Below are 22,401 nucleotides of genomic sequence, written 5' to 3' on the forward strand. Positions count from 1 at the left end.
ATGGGAGTGGAGGCTCCTCGTGCTGCTGCCTCTGAGCCTGGACACAGCAGGCACCAGAAAAATGCAACTCTTTATGTAATTTCATTCGTCTTTATTACTCATTGAGTATCTAATGCTGAAGCGATGATGTCTGTAGATAGAACATTTACATTGTAACTGTACTGCATCTAGCTCTGGTCCCCCAACATAAGGAGGACATGGAAGAGTTAGAGCAAGTCCATTGGAGGCCACGAGGCGGATAAGAGGACTGGGCCACCTCCTGTACGAAGACAGGCTGAGGAAATTGGGTCTGTTCATCCTGGAGAAGGTTCTGTGGAGACCTCCCAGCAAGCTTCCGGTATCTGAAGGGGGCTACAGAGAAGCTGGAGAGGGACTCTTGGTCACTGTAGTGATAGGACAAGAAGGAAACTGAAAGAGGGAAAATTTAGGATGGATATATTCTTTACGGTGAGGGTGGTGAGCCACTGGTACGGGTTGCTCACGGAGGCCGTGGATGGCGCAGCCCTGGCAGCGTCTAAGGCCAGGCTGGATGAGGCTTTCAGCAACCTGGTCCAGTGGGAGGTGTCCCTGCCCATGGTAGCGGGGTTGGGACTAGATGATCTCTAGGGTCCCTTCTAACCCATGACATTCCAGCATTCTATGGACGCACGGTAGTCACTCCTCCGCCTCAGCAGTCGAGCGTCCCTCGCCGCGGCGGCGGGCGATGGCCCGAGCGGGGCGGTGCCACCCCCCTCCGTCCGCCGCTCCTTGGAACGGCCCGCGGGGCCGCGGTGCGCGCCGGGAGCGGAGCGGGCCGGGCCGGCGCGCGGGGGTGCGGCCGTGATCCCGCGCCGCGTTCCCGCCGCTCCCGGCACATCCCGGCCCGGCCCGGCCCGACATGGCCCTCAACAAGTCCATGCACGCCCGCAACCGCTACAAGGACAAGCCGCCCGACTTCGCCTACCTGGCCGGCAAGTACCCCGAGTTCCAGCAGCACGTGCAGACCACCCTGGCGGGCAGGGTGAGGTACGGCCGGGGCGGGATGGGGCGGGTGGGTGCCCCTGTGTGTCCGCCCCCCGGCGCCCATGAAAGCTCTGCGTGTGCCTTTCAGCCTGAATTTCAAGGATCCGGAGGCCGTGAGGGCTCTGACGTGCACCCTCTTGAAAGAGGATTTCGGGCTGAAGATCGACATCCCCGTGGAAAGGCTCATTCCTACCGTCCCCTTGAGGCTCAACTACATCCACTGGGTGGAGGATCTCATCGGCCACCAGGATGCTGAGAAGCAAACCCTGAGGCGAGGCATTGACATAGGTACTCGACACAGCTAAATATTTAATTCCTTATTTACCGTCAGCGGCAGTAGCAGATACAATTTGTTGCGCATCCACAGAAAAACGTAAAGTTTGAGAAACAAAGAGATCTGATCTATGCTCGCGGTGGTGAAAGGCAGTCTGAGCTCCACCGGTGTTCATTTGCCTCCTGGGTGGGCAGGATTTCTCCGCACAAACACAAGAGCAGTCACGGGAGGCAATTATTTGGCTTTTCAGGGCCTTGAACCCCCTTGAGTGCAGCTTTCTGTGATATACAAAAATTTTGCTTCTAAAAATGCAGGCAAAAATGTGATTCTAAAATAATTAAAAAGTGTTTCTTCTCAGTGTTCTAACTAGCACATTATGTTTCGTTGCTAATTTGTTAATTTGGCTTTTGGATGTCTGCACCAGAGGGTTTGTGTGTTGCATAGCAATATTTTTTAGTGTTCCACTTAATAACTTTTATAGATCTATTTGACAGGTGAATGACCTGTCCTTTCTAAACTTCGATTTTTATTTTAATTTATTTCAATGTAGTTATATTTGCAAGCTGAGTTTTAAAAGAGGCTTAATTAGAAACCAGGGCAAATGCTAGCTAAGCTGTGTTTTGGTTGTAGATGGTCAAAGATTTCTTGTTTATTATTGGAAACAAAATGTCTTTTAAGCTGGACGAAGCATCAGCAGATGGATGATATGGTCCAGTATAGTTGTTCACTTTCAGTCTGGATTATTTGGTAATATCAGGACAGTATCTAGATTAGACAGCAGATAAATGTAAACAGTCAGCAGAGATGTGAATTTGTAAGATGTACACTGATGGCCATAATTTGGTTTTCATTAGAAATAAAAAAAAAAGGCAAGCTCTGTAAGAGCTTCCACACACAAATAATAAAATTGGCATTTGGATTCAGAAACTTTGGTTATTCTTTATGAATTATTTAAAAGGCACCAGTGATAGTACATTTGAGTTTAGTTCACATCTTTTATTTTGTCAATAAAATCTTTTACAGTTTCAAAGTCTTGATTTCAAAGACTGTTCTGTGCTGAAGAATGAAATTGAGAGAAGCTGGAATTTCCTTTCTAACTTGTTTTAATGCTTGATATTAAAACTTTAAAGTTACTGACTTCCTCAAAGCTGGGGTTCAGGAATCTTTCTGTGCCAGATTTTACGTTTCTGTTTATTTGGTATTTGCTGTCATTACTTTTTGTGGTGAAATTTGTTGTTCTGAAATTTACTGACTTGCATTTTTAGCTGGAGTTATGCTGGATACCAGGTTTGTATCATCACATGGTGTGTCCACAGCTGCTTTCCTCTATAACTTTTAAATTTCTTAGCCATCTTCTACACCTTTTATATTAGTTTTCATTTTTGAAAATTATTTCTATGAACTTTGTCACGGTAGGTGGCTGGGTAGAAGAGACAGATCCTTTATATCCTCCACATACTGCAGAATCTTCAGTTTGAGTTTGCATGGGCTTTGATATTCCAGCTTTGGAAAAGCAGTAAGCTGTCCAAGGGGGACTTGACAGAAGTGCTGGAAATAACCCCTTGCTGTTGTGTACTGACAGATGAAGTTATTGATGTTTCAGTAAATCAGTATAACAGGTGCTTGACATGTCTAAACTCAAGTTTTGTGGTGGTGGGATATCTTTCCCTTTTCTTGTATCAATTCACTTTAAGCCTAAATTTGATTGTCATTGATAATTTGATCACCTAGATATGCCATAATTATTTTCTGCTGGCATCTCTCTCTCTTTTAGCAAGTTTTCATCTATCTGTCTACCTTTTTTGGTATCTTAATTGACACTTAGGTTTCTTTTATAGTTTTGGACATTAGACAAAGACAGTCTGGTGGAACAGAATTTTTTTGTGGTTGTTGTATGCATCAAAGTAAATTATTTATGAGAGATGATAGAAAAATTCAGAAGAGAAATTTATTTGTGGTAGGGTTTTGTTTTAGTAAAGCCAGAATGTATTTGGCTTTCTGTATGTAAATTAACCACTGTCATATAGAAGAAAAATAGCTTAAACTAAAGTTGATAGTTTACTAGAAAAATTATTAGAGATTATTAAATTCTTTATCTTATTTAAAGTGCATATTTGACAATGCTGTTTTTCAAATTACAAAAATAAAGTTCACTAAAGAAGTGAGTAGTAGATGATGAGTAATTTTCTTGAAATTTCTTGATCGCTATCTTGAAGTTAGTTCTTTTTGGTGTAATAAGAACGCAGTTAACAGCCACAGTGTGTGTAACAGCAGAGATTTATTTTGCCTTTTTTGTGGATTTTCACTTCTGCAGGGACAGGGGCTTCTTGTATATACCCATTACTTGGAGCAACTTTGAATGGCTGGTATTTCCTTGCAACAGAAGTGGATGACATGTGCTTCAATTATGCCAAGAAGAACGTGGAACAGAATAACTTGTCTGATCTTATAAAAGGTACAATGTAATAAGGTATTTAATAGCATACGAATGTTGTGACGTACTTCTGCCATGTTCAGTGGCATTTCAGAATGTACATTCCTTCCAAACAGGTGCTCAATTGTTTCTGACTGGTGCAGAATATTTACTGAGGTCTGGGTGTGCTTAAGCCAAACAGCCGCCTTGCCTAGCATGGGATGTGTGGATAAAGAAAAACTCGCCCTTATGAAAATCTGAAAGATCAACTTCACCCTGGGGTGTTTTTATCTCTGTATTCCTTGTCTGTTACTGAAGTATTTCTTAGTGTTTGTACTCTTTATGCTGGTAGGAGACCTGGAATGCTCCCCTTGGATAACTGCATGACACTTCCACAAAGGCGTACAGAGAGTTGTACAGAGAGTTCTTTGTCCTCACTTCTTGAGTGAAGTCCTGACACTGCCTGTGGTAGCAGTGCCAGTATGCCAGATGTGGTCTAGGAATAAGCTTGGAAAATTCTCTGTAGGAACTCAATGTAGTAAAAAGCAGATCCATTTATGAGCTCTGAAATGAAAACTTTTGGAAGCATCCTTTTGAACAACATGTCTTAGTCTGTTGTCCATGTCAGTCTTTAAGATCCAGAACTTGATGCGGAGAACAATGAGAGTTTTCTGTTACTGCTGCCACTGATTTTTAATGGTGTGGTGGTGTTGCCATATACTGGAAAAGGAGCTGACAAAGGAACAGGCCTCATGTGAAGCTTTAGTGCCTGTAGTTGAAAGGGCTTAAAGCACATGCGTGGTTGTATTGGAGAATGTGGTATAACTCAGGCAGTCCTTGTTGTTTTAAAGAGATTCATGTGGTTCTGCTGCTGGGTATAAACATACAGACTGTTTGTATGCTAATTCTTAACCCAAAATCTTTATATCCATGGTGATACTTGTTACATCTCTTTTGTAGAAGGCATTGTTTAGAGAGTACAGGTTTTATACAATGTATAATGTATATAGCCTGTTAAATAAAATACGAAGTTCCTTACTGACCAAATTCACTTCTTCTAATAGTGGTTAAGGTACCACAGAAGACTCTTCTAATGGATGCACTGAAAGAAGAATCTGAGATCATTTATGATTTCTGCATGTGCAACCCCCCCTTTTTTGCCAACCAGTTGGAAGCAAAGGTAACAAACTGGATGTTGTATGTACTTCAGTAGTCAGTGGGAAGGTAGCAACAATTTAACCTCTTGACGTGGGGAAGGTTGAGTGGAAAATCCCAAATCATTATGAAATAGCATTTAAGTCTTCTCCCTTCTCATCCCCTAGATCCTAAAGGAGTTTTGAAAACTTAACTGTTACCCTTCCTAAAGTGGAAGATGAGCTGTAGCATTCTTTCACAAGTTCTTACTGTCCTAGAAAATTAGTTTGGAAGGTAGACAGCTAGTAAATCTGAAATCAGGTGCCTGCTGCATAACAGTAGTACAGAGGAATTAGTTCCTGGAATTTTGCATAACTGTGTTTTTCATTTCCTTAGTGATGTAGACAGTATCATACAGGTCTTGCAATACCCACTGAATCTAGTCAGAAATGTATAATACAGGGCAGTAGAAAAAAGGTTTAAGATTTAATTAAACACTATACATTGTAATTGCACAGATGCACTTAGCATGCCTTACATGTATTGGAACCACGTATTTCATATTAGCAGGATCCTAGTGTGTGACAAGTAGGTTTGAGATTGTAGCGAATTCACTCTGATTCGTTTGTTTTGAATGGATCTTTGTTATCCATGGTTCTGATGGGGGAAGGCTAAGTAGAGGTGGTGGTGCTTGCTACCCACTAAGATTAAGATAGGAAGCAATGTACAAAGCAGCATAACATTTCATTAAATGTCCATGTCAAATGTTTTTGGGTTTTAATCCAGGGAGTTAATTCTCGAAATCCGCGGCGTCCTCCTCCCAGTTCTGTAAATACAGGAGGGATCACAGAAATCATGGCTGAGGGAGGAGAACTAGAATTTGTCAAAAGAATTATTCATGATAGTCTCCAACTTAAAAAGAGGTTACGGTAAGTGTTCTTTTCCAGTTAAAAAACCCCAAACTAACACCTTTTATCTTCATCTTTGGCAGAAGTCATGCAAAAATGGTATTTTTAGTATCGCTATGGTCCAGTGATAGCTGTTCTGTTTGTTTGATGATACACATCAAATTGTTCCCGAGCAGCAATTAGAAGTTATTGCTGGAGTTATTTAAAGGCAGAGAACAAAAAAAAGCCTATACAAGCAACACTTGTATCTTGCAGCAAATTAGCATATGTATCTGATAGAGACAGGTCAGGGTTCATTCTTAAGGGCTTTTGGGATGAAAGAGGTTTCATGACATAGCCTAAAAATTTCTGTCTTTTCCTGGCTGAATTTTGGTAACTTGCAGCTTTGCCTGCTAAGGGACACTGTTGTACTGAATGCTGTCTTGGGTGAACATAAGCTGCAATAAAAAGCATAGTGAGACATTCTTTTGAACAACATAAACAGATGGCACATCTGCAGTTTTCTGATCAGCAGGCTTTTACTCCCCCAGTGTTGGACAAAGCTGTCCTTTGATAATTGGGAGATCTTAAATTTTGTACTTCAATACGTTTATATTTATGATTAAACTTTTTTGGATCCAGTCATCAGAAAGTATGGAAGATGGGGTTGTAGAGCTCGAATAATAATTCAGATGAAGAATTTAATGTAACGTAATGTTTGGAGATTCTGAAGATGTGGATCTGGGTTGAAGGATAGGCTTCACTAGAAGTAGGAAAATAGCTTTCTTTCTTTTTTTTTTTTTGGCTGATTGTTTCCTCATGAAATATGTGTTATGTGATGGAAACCTGGATAAGATATGAGTGAGCACAAATGTTAGTCAGTATGTCTGTTACTTGCCAATAGTTGGTTATTTCTTTTTATTCTGATTCATTCTCCAAAAAAAGTGGAGAAGTTGAAACAAATTCTTGTAAGGTGTAACATCTTCCCCATAACTGAAGTCACTCTTTGAAACAAGATTCCTGGTTGTTGGGGTGTTGTCTCAATGATACTCCTAATGTATTTCCTAAAAGCTCAAAAAGATTTCCCTGTCTAGTCTGTCTTTGGACCTTCTGTTCTGAATTTTGCTGTACTATGTCCTAGTCACTGTTTAAGTGTGATTTTTGTTGTTGTTTTGGTTTTAAATCTCCTATTGTTTTTGCAGCTTTCTGATCCAAGTACTTCTTACTGATAGCTGTCATTTTCAGTTGATCTCTACTTGTAAAACGCTTTTTTAATGTGTGCTTTGCAGGTGGTACAGCTGCATGTTGGGGAAGAAGTGCAGTTTAGCACCACTGAAGGAAGAACTTCGAATCCAAGGGGTGAGTTTGCATAGAGTCCATATATATCTTGCCTGTGTTCTATACAGTATATAGTATGCTTCAATGCATGTGGGTAGTTATTGTTGAATTATTTTACTGAGTTTTTATTACAAAAAGGGACTGCAGTTCTTTGTTAGGGAAACCGTTGAAGTTACTGTATATTCAAACCTGACCAGGAAGTAGCAATTATTGTCTGCAAATTTTTGTCATTAACACATGTTGGAGCATGTCTTCATTCTAAAAGATTCAGAGTTTCTGCTTTAAAGTAGCCTTAACAAGGTTGTAGTAAAAAAAAAAAAAAAAAAAAAGAACAAGAACAACAAAAAATCTAGCTTTCTTTCCTCTTAGCTCACATGAAATCTAGCAATTTGGTTGATAAAAGAAATAGTAACATGATTTAAGTGGCAGTGTTGTTGTTCTGTTTGTGTTGAATTCTGGCATCAAGTAAAATGGAACTTTGTGCTACTATTCGCATTAAAGAGGGCTGTGCAAAGGACTTCTTGGTGGCTTTCTGGAGGAAGCATACTCCTCACTAATTCCCATACAAACAAAATAATTGTGAGTTCTGGCCTTGTGTATAGTGGAAGGAAAGAGAATGCGTGGTGAAATAAATTTCCAGAAAGATGAATTGCCAAAAGCAGATGCTGAGCTAGACACAAAATTTCAAGTATCTGATTTCCTTTGTCCTTGAGCTGTCGGTACGTCTGTCTTAGTAAAGCGAGAGGAGTGAGAGAGGGCCCTGACACCTCTGAGGCATGTCAGAAAGAATCTCCATTTGTGTCATGAGAAAATATGCTTTGTTTGAAAATGTGTGCAGTAAAACAATATTGTTTATTAATCTGAAATAATGTATTGCTTCTTTGCATAGGTTCCTAAAGTCACTCATACTGAATTCTGTCAGGGACGCACCATGAGATGGGCACTGGCGTGGAGTTTCTATGATGATGTACAAGTACCTGTAAGTAGCTTAATTCTGGTTTGCTTGTGATTTTCTGTGCCTCTTACTTGAGGAAGGGGCTAATGAGCTACAACTGCTGTGATACAAACTGTTCTTCTTCAGACTGGAATATTGGATGTGCTGGGCTGTATGGACAGCGGAATTTCTTAGATGGCTGCCAGTCTGTTAGCAGTTGTGATATGTGATTCATGAGTGACCCTTGCTGAGGGTGGAAAAAGGAAGCCATTGTAGGAACTTCCTGTGGGTTTCAGTGAAAATAAGGATCATTTGTAACATACCTCAAATAGCAGTTTAGTAGTAATAAAAATAGGCTAAGTTGGGGCTGGATTTGAATTTAAACTTCTCTCTGAGAACTCAGTTTTAATTTAACATGTGGATTCTGTTACCAAATAGGTATGACCACGTCTAACTCAGACTTGCCTACATCAATGTAAGTGGAGCTTGTTCACCTTAAATGTGAGCCAGTTACTTTTTTGGATCTGGATGTTTGTATATTTGAATATAGGTATAGACAATAACCAGTCTTAAGGAAGATGCGAGGAAACCTTCAGTGCACTTGGATCAAAATGTGGATATTGGCAGCTGGCCTCTGTTTCCAAGAGCAGCCACACTTTCTCAGCTCATGGAGAGCTAATAGTTTGAAGGAACCAATGAAGCTTTTTGCCTGATACCTGAAGATAAACTCCCTCTGTCCATCAGGCTAGCATAAAGTGCATGATCCTTTTAGCTGGTTTGAGTCTAAAACTCCTGGGGGTGAAATGAAACACGGGCCATGTGAATGACTGCCTAGTGGTGTACATTACACTCTTAATCCTCGTGTCTTATGGAATCACAGTCTTCTGAGTACACAAGTCACCCCACTAATACTGCATAGTCTTGTAATTGTTTTCTTTCTTTCTTCTTCTAGTCACCTCCCTCTAAAAGAAGAAAATTAGAGAAACCACGAAAACCAATTACATTCATGGTTTTGGCTTCTACAGTCAAAGAGTTATCCACCAAAGCTGCAGCTATGGGCTGGGATGCTGTAGAAGCTATTGCTGTGGTTAGAGCCTGGGTAGAGAAGATTCTCACTGATCTGAAGGTACAGTATAAAGTGTTAGATGTTAAAACAATGTCCTAATTGAAAGCATAACTGTGAGAGGATTGTATGAAATTTTGCTGTTTTCTGCAATAGGTTCAGCATAAACGTGTTCCCTGTGGAAAAGATGAAATTAGCCTCTTTGTGACTGCCATTGAAAACTCCTGGATTCATTTGAGGAGAAAGAAAAGAGAGAGAATAAGGCAATTACGAGAACTTCCTCGAGCTTCTGAAGATATTCTGCAAGCAATGGAGGAGGAAAAGAACAGCCAGAAGAGTGTGAGCAACAACTCGGACTGTGAAAACCCCAAGACTGATGACTCTGAAATGGGGTTTATGGCACCTGATGAGGATGTGCAGATGACGGCAGGTGATGAGCTACCAGAGGAATCTGCTGCCAAAGAACAACACAGTGATCCTATGAAGGAACAGGAGATGGCAGCAAAGCAGGGAGAAACATCACTTGGCAAAGGCTCTGGTGATGCAAAGGAGGAACCTTGCCCTTCAGAGGAAGCTAGCAATCTGACAGTGGAAAAAGAGCAAAGCCATAAAGAAACTAGTGGGGGTTTTCTCTTCAAGTGTTTAATGAATGTGAAGAAAGAAGGAAATGATGTAGTAGTAGAAATGCACTGGGTTGAAGGACAGAACAGAGACTTGATGAACCAGCTGTGCACATACTTACGGAACCAAATTCTTCGACTGGTTGCTAGTTAGCTCTTTTTCCTACTTTGGTAAAGTAGGTCTGTCCTCAAATTTTGTAAACTATTTTTAATGAATTAAAAATTTTAGACAGCAAAACCTGGGTTTTCCCCCCTTAAAAAAAGAGTAGAATGAAGATAGATGTCTCCTTTAATATTTTAAAGAGCTTTTTCAAAGATGTGAGAAGGACATGTAATGATGAGGAAGTAATAGATTTCACACTGCAGTTGTAAAACTACATGTTGAAGTGAAACATGTCTATGCTGTGAGCATTTTAAATATCCGCAGTGCTTATTCTGGTCTTTTTCTGGCATAATAGAATTATATATTGTTTCTAAGTAGAAGTATTTCCTGAGTTATTTTCTTCAATATTTTTTCAGTACTAGTACAGGAAACGGTTAGTGTGCAGTGGGAATTGTTTTCTGCAGCAGGGAGTCTGTAGCAGAGTATGCCTCTCTTCCTTTTAATGTATCTAACTTTTGGTCGACAGAGTAGCAGAATGGATACATTCTCTAAGTATCAATTCATTAAAATAATCACTTTAGGAAAAATGTGTGTGTTGTATTTGTCTAGTGCTTGGGCTTTGAAACACAGAAGGGCCTACTGTTAGCATCTGGTTTTGTAAACGTGAACAATGAAAGAAGCTTTTTAAGCTGCTTGATTTAAAGAGGATTAAAATATGTTGACTCCTCCATTAGACCATCCCTTGCACTTGCTCAGATATAATTGTCTGAAATGACAGCAGTATTCTTAAACAATTTTGCTTCCATTTAATCTTAAGAGATTGCTTTAATGACAGCAATGAGAGCACATGCTCTGCTGCAGGACACAGATGAGTACAGAAGCATTAGGTTTTTCCAAAGGAGGACATCTGGAATGAAGACAGTTGCTTCCACTCCCCTAGTCCTATTTATCACTGGCTGTTTTCCAAGTGTTTCTGGGCCAATGACCTGTTCCTGTGAGAAGAGAGGGACATGGGTCTTGGATGCCTCAGAGAGAGGATTTGAGCTTATGAGCACTGGTCCTGCTTCCTGTGAAGTCAGCCTCCTGAGCTGTGATCCGTTTCTCTGAAGAGAGATAGAGAACATGGAGAGCTTTCTGAGAGAGTGGTGTAAGTGTGTGCATTACCCAAAATAAAGCAGTGGTGGCCAGAAGGAAATAACTGTGTATATTCATGCTCCTGGAACTGCTTTCAGTGTTCACCCTTTGCTGACCTTATTTTTGGAAAGATCAGTATGTTTTCTTCAGTTGAAATTAAAAACAACTTAGAAAAGCCTTATTTTTTTTGATATAACGCTTCTTAGCACTTCTGTGGGTGATGGACAAAGACATGCATTTTTTGGGTACTGCAAAATTTTCATAGAACGCGTGATAGTCGTGTTCCTGAGGAGAGGTTAAACCAGTCCTACTCTTTTAGAATCTGTAACAGCTGTTTTGGCGTCAGAGCCATTAGAACCAGCAAACGAGGCTGTTTGTCCTTTGTGCCCTCCCCTGTTTATTGCTTCAGCTCTGCACGGTAAGCCTTGTTTTGGTGAAGCAGACCCCGTTACCTTCATTAATTATCTCAGCCTTTCACCGGTACAACGCGAGAACCGCACACGTACCGCACGCTCGGAGCGCTGCGTAAGCACTGACCGGTGTTTTTACAAAGACAACCCGTACTCCGCAGTGGCCGCGACCTTCGGGCGGGCCGGCTTGCCCAGTTCCCGGCCGTTCCCGGTTCCCAACCGTTCCCCGCTCCCGCCGGGACCGCCCTCCCGGCGGCCGGGGCGGGGCCGGGTTTGAATGGCGCGGCGGGAAGATGGCGGCGGCACCACCGTCACGCCGAGCGCTGCCGCCGCGGCCGCGGCTGAGGGGCTCCGCGGCGGCAGCTGCCGCAGGGCGGGGCGGGCTGTGCCGCCCGGCCCCGCCGCTCCCCGCCGCGCTGTGCTGAGCCCCCCGCCCGGCCTCGACCTCTCCCTGCGCGGCAGCGGCTCGGCAGGTACTGGCGCGGGAGAGCGCAGCCCTTCTCCTCCCTTCCCCTTCTCTCCCTTCCCCGCCTTCCCGTCGGTCGTGCAGCGCGGCGAGTCGGGACGTGCTGGGCGAGGGGGAGCGGGGCTGTCCCGGGGGGGACCGGGGCGCTGCTGGAAGGGGCCGGAGACCCTCCGAGCCTCTGCGGGCGCGGGGCCTTGGCCCCGGGAGCGGCGCTGCTCGGGCCGCGCTTCGCCCCTTCCTTTCTCTCTCGAGGGCAGTGGCTGCAGCCGAGGTACGTGCTAGTGTTGTTAGCACGGTGGGGATCGAAGGATTTTCCTGCACTATTCGCTGTGTAGTTGAGGAAGACAATAAGAAAATGTGAATTCTGTACACACTTCTGAGATGGGGGCATTCTCCGTGTCTTGTAACAGTGGGCCTTATCCTTGGTTTGGCCTCTAGGTGCTGCCATAGTACAACAATCGCTATAGTCTGTTCTCTTTGGTATGCCGGGCAAGGTTTGTTTACCTACGTTGTTAAATTGATTCAAGAGTACATAATAGAATACAGAAGAAGTATCCACAATATACTTCTTTATGCCATGTACAAGATTTGCTATAAACATCTTGTGGCAAGGTGTCATATCAAGTGGTCCTGCTGGCAGACAGAGCTACTTAAAGTGATGCTTCTGGATGCCACACATACATTTTACCAGCTTATTGTGCTCTTGAATCAAGAGAGAAATCAAGACGTATACAGCATCGAGATTGTATACAACATCTAAAATCAAGATATTTGCATTGCACCTTGCAGTTTCATCTCTTTTGTGATTTTTTTCTGTAACTTTTTAAAGCATTTACATCTGTCAGTCTCTTCTCCAGTCATGTCACATCTTCTCACTGATGTGATTATGTTCTGCAAGATACAATTTCATGTCAATTTCTGCAAATGGAGCAGAAAATGTACACATTTACACAGTCAGCTTCCCAAAGACAGTTCAGTAAGCAGCACTCTTGTAGTCAGCTGGCCCCACAACCTGGAATGGTTTTCTTTCTGATAACCTAATACCCAATGCTTCTAACCAACAATTCGTATCTTCCTAATTTTGACTGTTTCTTAGCATTGTTTTAGTAGATAAAAAAAAAAAAGATTAGTGTCACAGGTATATTTCTGTACACAGATCTCTAAGCCACAAGTTTTCAAACACATGTTCAGTTCTCATCTATTCTTCAAACAGCGGAATCACGTAATCCTTTACTCGTTCCACCTTTTACATGAAGTTTGTTGGTTTTAACACTAGGGAAAAAGCTTAAGGTCCTATCACGTAGGGTTTTTTATGTTTCTGAATCCTAATTCTGCCATATTAGTCACTGTATTGGATTTGCATGGCAAGGGGGGACTGTAGGAGTGGCTTCTGTGAGAAGCTGCCAGAAGCTACCTCTGGCCAAGGCCATCAGCAACAGCAGTAGCACCCCTGGGATGATGTATTTAAGAAGAGGGGAAAAAGCCTGTGCAATGGTAACTGTAGCTGGAGGAGCGAGAAGATGTGATGCAAACAGCCTGCAGACACCAAGGTTGGTGAAGAAGGAGTGGGAGGAGGTGCTCCAGGTGCTGGAGCAGAGATTCACCTGCAGCCTGTGGTGAGGACCATGGTGAGGCAGATTGTCCTCATGCAGCCTGTGGAGGTCCATGGGGGAGCAGAGATCCACCTGCAGCCCCTGGAGGAACCCATGCTGGAACAGGTGGATGCCCGAAGGAAGCCGTGGCCCTGTGGGAAGTCTGCATTGAAGCAGGCTCCTGGCAAGACCTGTGGAGAGAGGAGGCCATGCTGGAGCAAGTTTGCTGGCAGGACTTGAGACCCCGGGGGGGACCCACAGTGGAGCAGTTTGTGAAGAACTGCGGCCTGTGGGAGGTACTGCTGATGAAGAAGTTCTTGGAGGACTGTTTCCAGTGAGAGGGACACCACGCTGGAGCAGAGGAAGAGTGTGAGGAACTCTCCTCTGAGGAGGAAGGAGTGGCAGAGACATTGTGTGATGAACTGACTGCAACCCCCATTCCCTGTTTCTCTCTCCTGCTGGTGGGAAAGAGGTAGAGAACATTGGGAGTACAGCTGAGCCTGAAAAGAAGGGAGGAGTAGGGGGTAGGTGTTTTTAAGATTTTAATTCTCATTATCGTACTCTGATTTGATTAGTGATAAATTAATTTTCCCCAAGTCAAGTGTTTTGCCTGTGATGGTAATTGGTGGGTGGTCTTTCCCTGTCCTTTTCGTCACCCATGAGCCTTTCACTGTATTTTGTCTCCCCTGTCGAGTGGAATGATTTTGGGTGGCACCTGGTGTCCAGCCAGGGTCAACCCACCACAGTCACAGTTTAGGATGGACAATTCTGGTCTCCTCTGAATTCCCCTTGGGAACCCTGTTCTGCTTTGTAGCATATTTCTGTTCTCTCCTGATAGTGCTTAAATTTTTGTTTAGTATTTTATGGTACTTTGATTATACAAAGTGAAGCAAAGCTTTCAGAGCTAAGCTATATATCAAGTGTTTTTATGTATTTGTGTAGAGGAGACTGATCACGCAGCAGTGACAGCCTAGGTTGGGGTTAACTTCAAGGCAGCAGTTGAATTTTTTTGTGTGTTGAGAGAAAAAATGCTGGCTGCTTATGCAGGCTGGTATTGCTGATCTAGCCTGCCCTTATGCTGGCAACAATGGTGGGAAATTTCTTTTAGAAGTTTTTCTAAAATGAATGTATGAGTAGAAAAACGGGTACAGTAGAGTCAGGACACATGATTACTTGGTTTTTATCTCAATTTGACAAGATCTTTCACAAAACGCTATTACAGGAACTATATATTCATGGGTGATAGGGGAGGCATTACTGTGGATCAGAAACCTGAAAGGGACTTGAGTTTTCTTAATGATTTGGAAAAAGGGAGGAGAAGGAGAGGGAGGAGGCAGTGTCTGTAGTCAGCACAAAGTTGTTTAGGGTTACTAAGACAAGAAGTAATCATCAAGAAGCTTAATTAAGCTGGAGGAACTGGCAGTATTGTGAAGATACTAATCGGTGTTAATAAACTGGAATATAACACACTGCACAGAGTAGCTTGAGCTGCTTGTTTGGTCTATGTTGTGGTTTTCATTCATCTGTAAAACAAAAAACACTGGGCAGTTCTGTAATCAGTGAGAATTACTGAAATCTCAGCAGCAGTAATTTAAAAGGGAAATGGTGTGGGTGCGGACGAGATGGCAAATCCATTGTAATGCTGTTGCATTAATCCGTGCTGAAGCTCTGTTTGAGTATGTATTTGGTAATGGCTGCTCTGTCTCAAAAGCAAATACCAGGGCAAGAGTTTGGTGAAGGAATTATTCGAATGTGGAAAATCTTGTAGGAGGAAAAATTGGAAAAAAGATGTCAGAAGATAAGAAGAATGGTGAACCATCTACACAAAATATTGAAAAATATAGGGCAGATAGTTATTGCCTTTTCTTGTAATACAGGAGTTTGTAGAGAAGTTTGACATTTAGGTGTATAACCTAAGTGACCTCAGATTCAAGGATGATACCTGACTTTTTAATTTTTTTTTTTATTATTATTATTTTTTCCTCCCAAAGGGCAATATCAGCAGGTAAATGTTCCTGAAGACCAAGCAGACAAGTTGCTCCTTGCAAGCTGGGGTCTTCCCAAAGCAGTTCTGGAGAAATACCACAGTTTGGGAGTGGTGCAGATGTTTGAATGGCAAGCAGAATGCCTAATGCTTGGACAAGTTCTGGAAGGGAAGAACCTAGTTTACTCAGGTATGCGAACATCTGATAAAAACAGTCCCCCTAACTTTTCCACTGCCATTTACAAGGACATACTGGTGCTGAAGGATTCTGATCTGGCAGCTAGAAAGGTCAGGATCCTCTTCTGGAGACATCTTATTAAGATCTGTCCCATTGATGTACCTCAAACTTGACTTAATGGTCTCCTTTCCAGATGTGAAGAGAGGCTTTTTGCCCCATTTTCTCTGTTAAAGTTCCTTTAGAAATTGATTATTAGGAGTCAGCTAGTGGTGACTCTTTTATTACAGACTGTCTACTATGAACTGAACGATAACTGCAATTGAAGATGCACATCTGAGAATATTATTTGCTATTAGTTTTTTTCAGTCCATTTATCGTTTCTCATCACATATTGTGTGTGGGGTGTGTGTGCAGAAGGGGAGGTAATGCAGAAGGAGAAGTAAGACTGGTGGACTAGGAATCTGTAGGAAATGACAGCTGGTTGTCTACCCTTCATGGGAAAAAGGTTCTAGAGCAGCACTGAGAAGATGAAGAGCTTAGAAAAGAGGCAGATGATTTTTAGTCTTCTTTGCTCTTTATGGAGTTGACTGCAAGTGTGGTTGTGGGTGAGAGACATGAACTGAAGAGTCCCACCCCAAGTTCTCCAGTAACTGCTTTCTATGCTAGATTTGTGATGCTTGCTCTTTAGATTTATTTTTTTAAACTTAAAAAATTAATTGAACACCCCCCCCCCCCCCCTTTTTTTTTTCCCAAGCTCCTACCAGTGCTGGAAAGACTCTTGTCGCAGAATTGCTTATTTTGAAGCGAGTCCTGGAGACTCGTAAGAAAGCTCTTCTCATCCTTCCCTTTGTCTCTGTGGCCAAGGAGAAGAAATGTTACCTGCAGGTAAGTAGCATTCATGGAGGGTAAATTTATGGGTAGTAGTTGTTGGGTCACATTTTTTAAACAGAAATGCAAAACCGTGGATTTGGGGGGAAAAAAAAATTGCTGAGTTTTTTCAAAAAGAAGTAGATAATTTAAAATTTGCTCTAAATTGGAGATTTAAAAAAAAAAAGAAACTTTTAGCCAAAAAATTTGTATGGAGTTGATTAAAACATTTTATTTCAGCTTTGACTTTTAAAGGGTTGTTACTTGCATTTATTCACAGATTTTATAATATACAAAATTTAAATGAATTTTCTAATGAAAAATTGTGTTAGGAAAAGTACAAAGGGAAAGTGTAAATGTTATCTTAAGGATAAAAAGATATTTTAGCTTTCCTTGGGGTATTCCACCACAATTTTGTGCCTTTGATTTCACTTTGACTTTGCTAATTTTTTTTTCTACCAGAATATGGTTATACCTTGGCTTCTTCACCCCAGCTATTTAAAAAACAAAATTACAGTGGGAACACCTTTAAAAAACATAAATTGTTTTTTGAAAGACTTTCATATCAAATATGGTTGCCATTAGGTAACAACAACTAAAACCAGATCCAAACCCAGCAGACATTTTGTTATATTTTCTGCCATTTAAGACAGTTTGGTTGTTCATTAACTGAGATGGTATCTTAACTTCACAAATTGCTAGGAAATCCTACAAACTGTGTGCAAAAGCTACTCTGAAGTGATTGATAATGGAGACATGGTTTTGCTTTAATCTTGTAAAACTGGAGGATTATCAGAGCTCTGTTCTGCTACTCCTGGCATGAGGTTTGGGCATAGCTGCACATAGTTGAACTCAAAGGGTGACCTACCTGTGAGGTCCAAATATTTGTGTCTTTTGTTAATGCTGTGTGGGATGTGTCAAAGCTTTGGCACTGCAGTAGTGAGACCTGGAATAGAAGTTGTTGTTTCTTGGCTTTCAGTGTGAGATGTGTCATCATTGTGTTTGGAGTTCCATGTTTGGCTTTTGCTCAGGATTTCTTGAGAGGGAGGTGTCTTTGTACATAAGCCACTGATATTATAAACTGTTGCACTGTGTGTTCCCTAACATTTTTAATATTAAATCTTTTTATACACAGCAGTGGTTCTCATCTTTTACTCATTTATGTACATTGTCTTGCAACGTCTACTCTGTGGCTTCTGCTTTGGAAATAAAAAATGACAGTGGAAAAAAGAAGTGTCAGTAACTGGCTGAGATATGGCTTTAATCTGATTAGATGGCATTTAAAGTACTAGAAATTGTAGATGTAGAGTGCAGGCTTTTATGTGATTCCAGCAGGCATTGGTCAAAATTCAGAGCTGTAACCTTGGCATGGATGTTCTGTATCCTTGGAAAACAGACCCTGTTTCAGGAGGCGGATGTGAGAGTTGAAGGCTACATGGGAAGCATGTCTCCTGCAGGACGTTTCTCTGCTCTGGATGTTGCTGTCTGCACCATTGAGAAAGCCAATGGACTAATCAACAGGCTCATAGAAGAAAACAAAATGGACTCACTGGGTAAAGTACTGAGGCTTGACCATTGTGGGGGTTACATATTCTGAGTACATGTGAAATCATGGGATACTTTGAATTTTCTCAATTCTGTATATGACAGACATACCATATAGGAATATGCAGCAATTTTCTTCTTCCAGAGAACCTCTGATTTGGATTTAGGAGGACAGCCAGCACTGTTCCATGCAGCTCAGCAGCTGGGTGAGTAGGTAGAAGCTGCAGGCTTTAGTTTGTGTCACGTGAGCAGCAAGCTGCATTTAACAATGATTCCCGTAGCTAGGAAGTGTTTTCTAATTAATAAAACTGAATTAAAGTTCTGAGATATGTTTGAGTTCAGGAATGTATTATGTTCGTTTGTTTTAGACAGAGATTGTGGAATCTAAGATCTATCTTCACTTAGCTTGAGGAAGAGAAGGAATTACATTCTGTGCTCATCTGGATGCAGATAAGCGGAATGAATACACAGTGCTCCTCTGGGTAGGCATGGTGACTGGGAGGGCTGTGACATTCATTTCTGTCTTGTTTGCTCAAAAACCCTCGGTCCTTGTCACATTGCCTTCTGGGTCACTGTGGTCCCAATGGCCACTAGATAATGAAAGTATTCATAGGTATTGAGGATGAGATAAAACCTGAAGAAGCCCAATGTTTCTGTGTACACTTGGAGAGAGATGTGCTTTCCTAGTCCAGTCAGAAGTTTGTTATTCTCTTTTTTTCTCTGCTCAATAAAGCTATACCCAGTTATGTTTTATACAGTAATCCTTCCCATCTTCACTCTGTCCTGTAACATAGCTGGTTGCTATTTTAAGAATATAAAAATTGCAAAAATAGATGAGGATTGATCTGCTCTGAGACCTCCACCTTTGAAACTGCTGTTCTGTGTGCATCTGGTATCATAATATTCTGCTGCATTGTGTACCAGAAGAGTTTTTTAGAGAGAAAATGGGAAATAAAACCTTGCAGGCTTTTTCAGAGTGTGAGATCACGGGATAACGCATTCACACCTGGATCTGTAGGGTCTGAATCACCATGAATGATTTAGAGACTGCTGGTGGGCTGAAGATGAGTGGGTGACTGTTTTGCAGCATTTTAAGCTCATTCAAATGGAGGCTCCTGCAGTCCAGCTTGATTCTTGAATCTGTATTTTCATTCCTTCCTTTGCAAGAAAACCAGTTATTTTATTTCAATGTATGGCTACTTGGTTTAATTTTTTTTTGCTTCTTTAAACTAGGGTTAGTTTGATCCTATGTCACCACACTGTACAAGCTGTATTGCCAGCACAAGGCAGACAGTGGGGTCAGGACAAGCAACTTTATGTTGGCTTGTGTGCATTGGAAGCATACTCAGTATATTAAAATGTATTGCTTAATGATACCATCTTTCAGAAACTAGAGATATACCAAATTCCTCTGGTTGGAACCTCCATTTCATCCCTACATGTTGTTGTGCTTTCCAAGATGAATGTACTTGAGAACAGTCATTGAAGTATAACCAGCCAAGTGACTACAAGATTTGAGTTTGAATATGTGTTCTCAATACCAATACCTCCTTAAAGCATGTTTTTCTTTCACCATTTGAAAACACCTCTGCTGCAAACCTCCATTTTGCTTGTGCCCCAATATATTTGCCATATAACTGAAATAGGGGTAAAATTTTTTTTTTCTTTATATGCATCTTTGACATTAATTTTTAAATTATAGTTTGATTTTAAAAAGTCATCTTTATGTAAGAAATGGACAAGTTTTCTGTTTGGAGATAAATTTTCATAAAAGCTGTAAAATATGGGTATGAACTGAAAATGCCAGTTTAGCTGTCACCCAAAGCAAGCTTGTCTGAAACTGCAAGATTGTACCTTGTCTTCTAATTAATTCTAAATTTAGACTAGTTTGTAACAAGGGTGTTTTATCTTTAGAGATGAGTTATTGGGAGATGACTGCAATCCTGGCTGGATTCCATCTCAAGTTTGAGCTGTTCCTTTGGTTGATGTCAACCCCATGCTGATAGCTTGCGTTGCCTTTGGAAATTGTTGAGAGAAACTAAAATCTGCCTGCCAGAGCTCTCTGTGCTGTTTGAAACAGTTAAAAGCAATGTTGTGGTGCTAATTATTATATAACGTGTCAGTTTAGAACATCCAGGTACACAGGAGATGATATTCTTGTTGTTCAGCCTCTTGACACTGATGCTAAAGAAATTTTTAGGAAAATGATTAGAGAAGAATCCACTGCTTTCTCAGTGTATCAGCTGGGAATGGATTTGTAATGTGCTGTTATAATATTTGTTTCTTAATTTAAACTTGAAATTAAAATGTTACTATTTAATTATATTTTAAAAAAATCAAGTCCTCCCTGCTTGTCATTCAGAACTTTTTCGTTTTAAACAGGATGGGGAATTAAAACAACCTAGTTATTCTACAGTAAACATGTGTGGTAGCTCTCAGGTACTTTTTAGTTGTTTTTTTCAGCTGTCTTCTAGGAACACATCTAATTTGCAGACAGAAGTAGTAGATTGAGTCTAGCCTAATTCTCAGTACCTATGTAGTATGATAAAGTTCTGGCCCCACTTGCATTCCTGAACTTGTTGAGCAGAAAATACCAGTGCCTGCTGGGGCCTGAGATGCTTGGCTGCAATTCCATTTTAAGATGAGGATAGCTCTGTGAACAGTACTGGTTGCCTGTTGGCTGCTGCTGTGTTACCCCGAGTACTGCCTGCACAGGGGAGAGCACTTGTGCACCAGTGACAGTCAGGTGTCACCAGCCTGCAGAGTGCCAGGGCAGTGCAGCTCACAGGTTTAGCATCTGAGTATATGTTACAGCTGAGTAGCAGCAGAGAGTATAAAACACCACTAGTGTGCTGTGCTTCATCTCAGGAAGCAAAATGTGCCACTGCTTGGCACACAGACTGGAAAGGTGACTTGTGTGGATTTGACTTTGGTAGGTATCTGATTAAACTGTCTTGTCTCACCTCTGGAAGAAGTCAGACAGATTGTTGTATGGGGAAGCAAGAAGAAGCTTTTTCTGGTAGCTGAATAAATATGTATTTGGTGACCAACGAATTGCCATTTTTTACAAGCAAGCACAGAATAGAGGAAGTACAGGAGGACAGAGGAGCTGGATGGGTGGGAGTCTGTAAAAGAGGCTGATGAAGCAGTGCAGCACTCTTTCTAACTTAAGTGGCTTGAAAGAGAAGGAGGGAGAAAACAGACGGAGAGAGAAGGAACATATGTAGGAAGGAGAGAAAAAAAGAGAAGGAAAAATAGCATTGAAACAGATAATATAAGGTCACATTTGCCCTTAAGCTCCTGCTATTTTAGCCATACCAGGAAGATACTACATAGCTGCACCAAAGAGGAAAAAAATTCCACAGCAGCAGAGCTAATGAAGCGTGGTGTCCTCTGTACCCTGCTTTTTTTGTTTAACCTTCCTTTATCCTACTCCATATCCCTGGGACCCTGTCAGCTGGCTAGAAAGGGTATATACTGCTGCTGGGATGTGTGCAGGAGGTGCACTGGGTACCTGAGTTGTAGTGGCTCTATGTTTTCTCCTCGGGGAAGACCCTAGTCTGGTCTGTTGTCTCCAGCTGCTGATATTCAGAAGCTTTTTAGACATTATTCTTTTAGATATTTCTCCACACCTTAAAAATTTGATGGAGGTGGTCAGTAGATTAAAAAGTCATTTTAAGGAGGTCACATAAGGATTTTTTTTCATTAGAAAGCCAAAGCTAAATAGCAGCTTTCAGGTTTGGTTAATGAAGAACAATATAATAGGAAGCAGACTCTGCCAGTATAATTACATCTGCCCTTGTTTTATTTCTGACATTACTGTATTAGTAAAAAATGATGTTTTAACTAAGACAGTTATGTCAACAAAGCTTTTGACTAGCTCATTTGGGTGCTGGAATTTTCCTTTCCAGTTACTCTGAAGCCTGGGGGTTTTTACTTGCAAAGAGGTTCCAGTATAGATGCAATACTGTTTTGTGGAGTGGCTAGACTAACAACTCAACCTATTTATTTTTATCTTTTAAAAGCTGATTGTGTGTGTGGTTGTGGTGGGTGTGAAATGTCATGACATTGGTCATGATCTTTCTCTCTCAGTGGCAGAATGAAGCCATACTGGTGTTGGTAAGCACAGCTGGATTTGTGAATATAAATTTCAGTTCATCATGTGGAATGTGAAAGGATCAAGGCTATTTGTTCTTAGTTTGGAGGTTTGTCAAATGTGACCTTAGTGCTTTTCTTTATCAGGCGTGGTGGTTGTGGATGAGTTGCACATGCTGGGAGACTCTCATCGAGGATATCTGCTGGAACTCCTCCTGACCAAAGTGAGATATGTTACAGAGAAGGTAGCAAAGCGGTGAGTAGACTGAGATGTTTGTCTTTTAATGCTAAATAATTGATGACTCTAAATATTTTGTTCTCTGGGTGATTGGAAATTTGGGTTAGCTCCAAGGTTTTTATGA

The 22,401-nt window shown here is 41.5% G+C and overlaps 2 protein-coding genes across 2 annotated transcripts in view; both read left to right on the top strand.

Annotated features, from left to right (window-relative positions):
* The first annotated feature begins 794 nt into the window (after window positions 1-794).
* On the top strand, window positions 795-10,355 carry METTL16 (methyltransferase 16, RNA N6-adenosine). Its single transcript, XM_082277316.1, has 9 exons — window positions 795-1,005; window positions 1,091-1,290; window positions 3,591-3,731; window positions 4,754-4,869; window positions 5,610-5,752; window positions 7,000-7,069; window positions 7,938-8,027; window positions 8,935-9,108; window positions 9,202-10,355. The coding sequence occupies exons 1-9, from the start codon at window positions 878-880 to the stop codon at window positions 9,817-9,819; spliced, it is 1,680 nt and encodes a 559-aa protein (XP_082133442.1). The 5' UTR covers window positions 795-877; the 3' UTR covers window positions 9,820-10,355.
* A 1,333-nt stretch (window positions 10,356-11,688) lies between these two features.
* The window catches only part of POLQ (DNA polymerase theta), a gene marked incomplete at its 3' end in the record, with an annotated part of 51,733 nt that continues 41,020 nt past the window's right edge, over window positions 11,689-22,401 (top strand). Inside the window, exons 1-5 of the mRNA XM_082277315.1 lie at window positions 11,689-11,785; window positions 15,362-15,544; window positions 16,287-16,417; window positions 17,796-17,952; window positions 22,187-22,295. Of these exons, the coding sequence (XP_082133441.1) occupies window positions 15,475-15,544; window positions 16,287-16,417; window positions 17,796-17,952; window positions 22,187-22,295 (467 nt within the window). The 5' untranslated portion in view covers window positions 11,689-11,785; window positions 15,362-15,474. The remainder of the gene's footprint in view (window positions 11,786-15,361; window positions 15,545-16,286; window positions 16,418-17,795; window positions 17,953-22,186; window positions 22,296-22,401) is intronic.

Source organism: Coloeus monedula (assembly GCF_965178545.1).
Source record: "Coloeus monedula genome assembly, chromosome: 3".
In the NCBI taxonomy this organism is placed as follows: Eukaryota; Metazoa; Chordata; class Aves; order Passeriformes; family Corvidae; genus Coloeus; species Coloeus monedula.

Bases quoted from the DNA above. Each gene is read 5' to 3' on its own strand.
- METTL16 (XM_082277316.1), top strand. From the start codon at position 878: ATGGCCCTCAACAAGTCCATGCACGCCCGCAACCGCTACAAGGACAAG. The intron at 1,006-1,090 runs GTACGGCCGGGG...TGTGCCTTTCAG, and splicing joins ACCCTGGCGGGCAGGGTGAG to CCTGAATTTCAAGGATCCGG. The intron at 3,732-4,753 runs GTACAATGTAAT...TTCTTCTAATAG, and splicing joins CTTGTCTGATCTTATAAAAG to TGGTTAAGGTACCACAGAAG.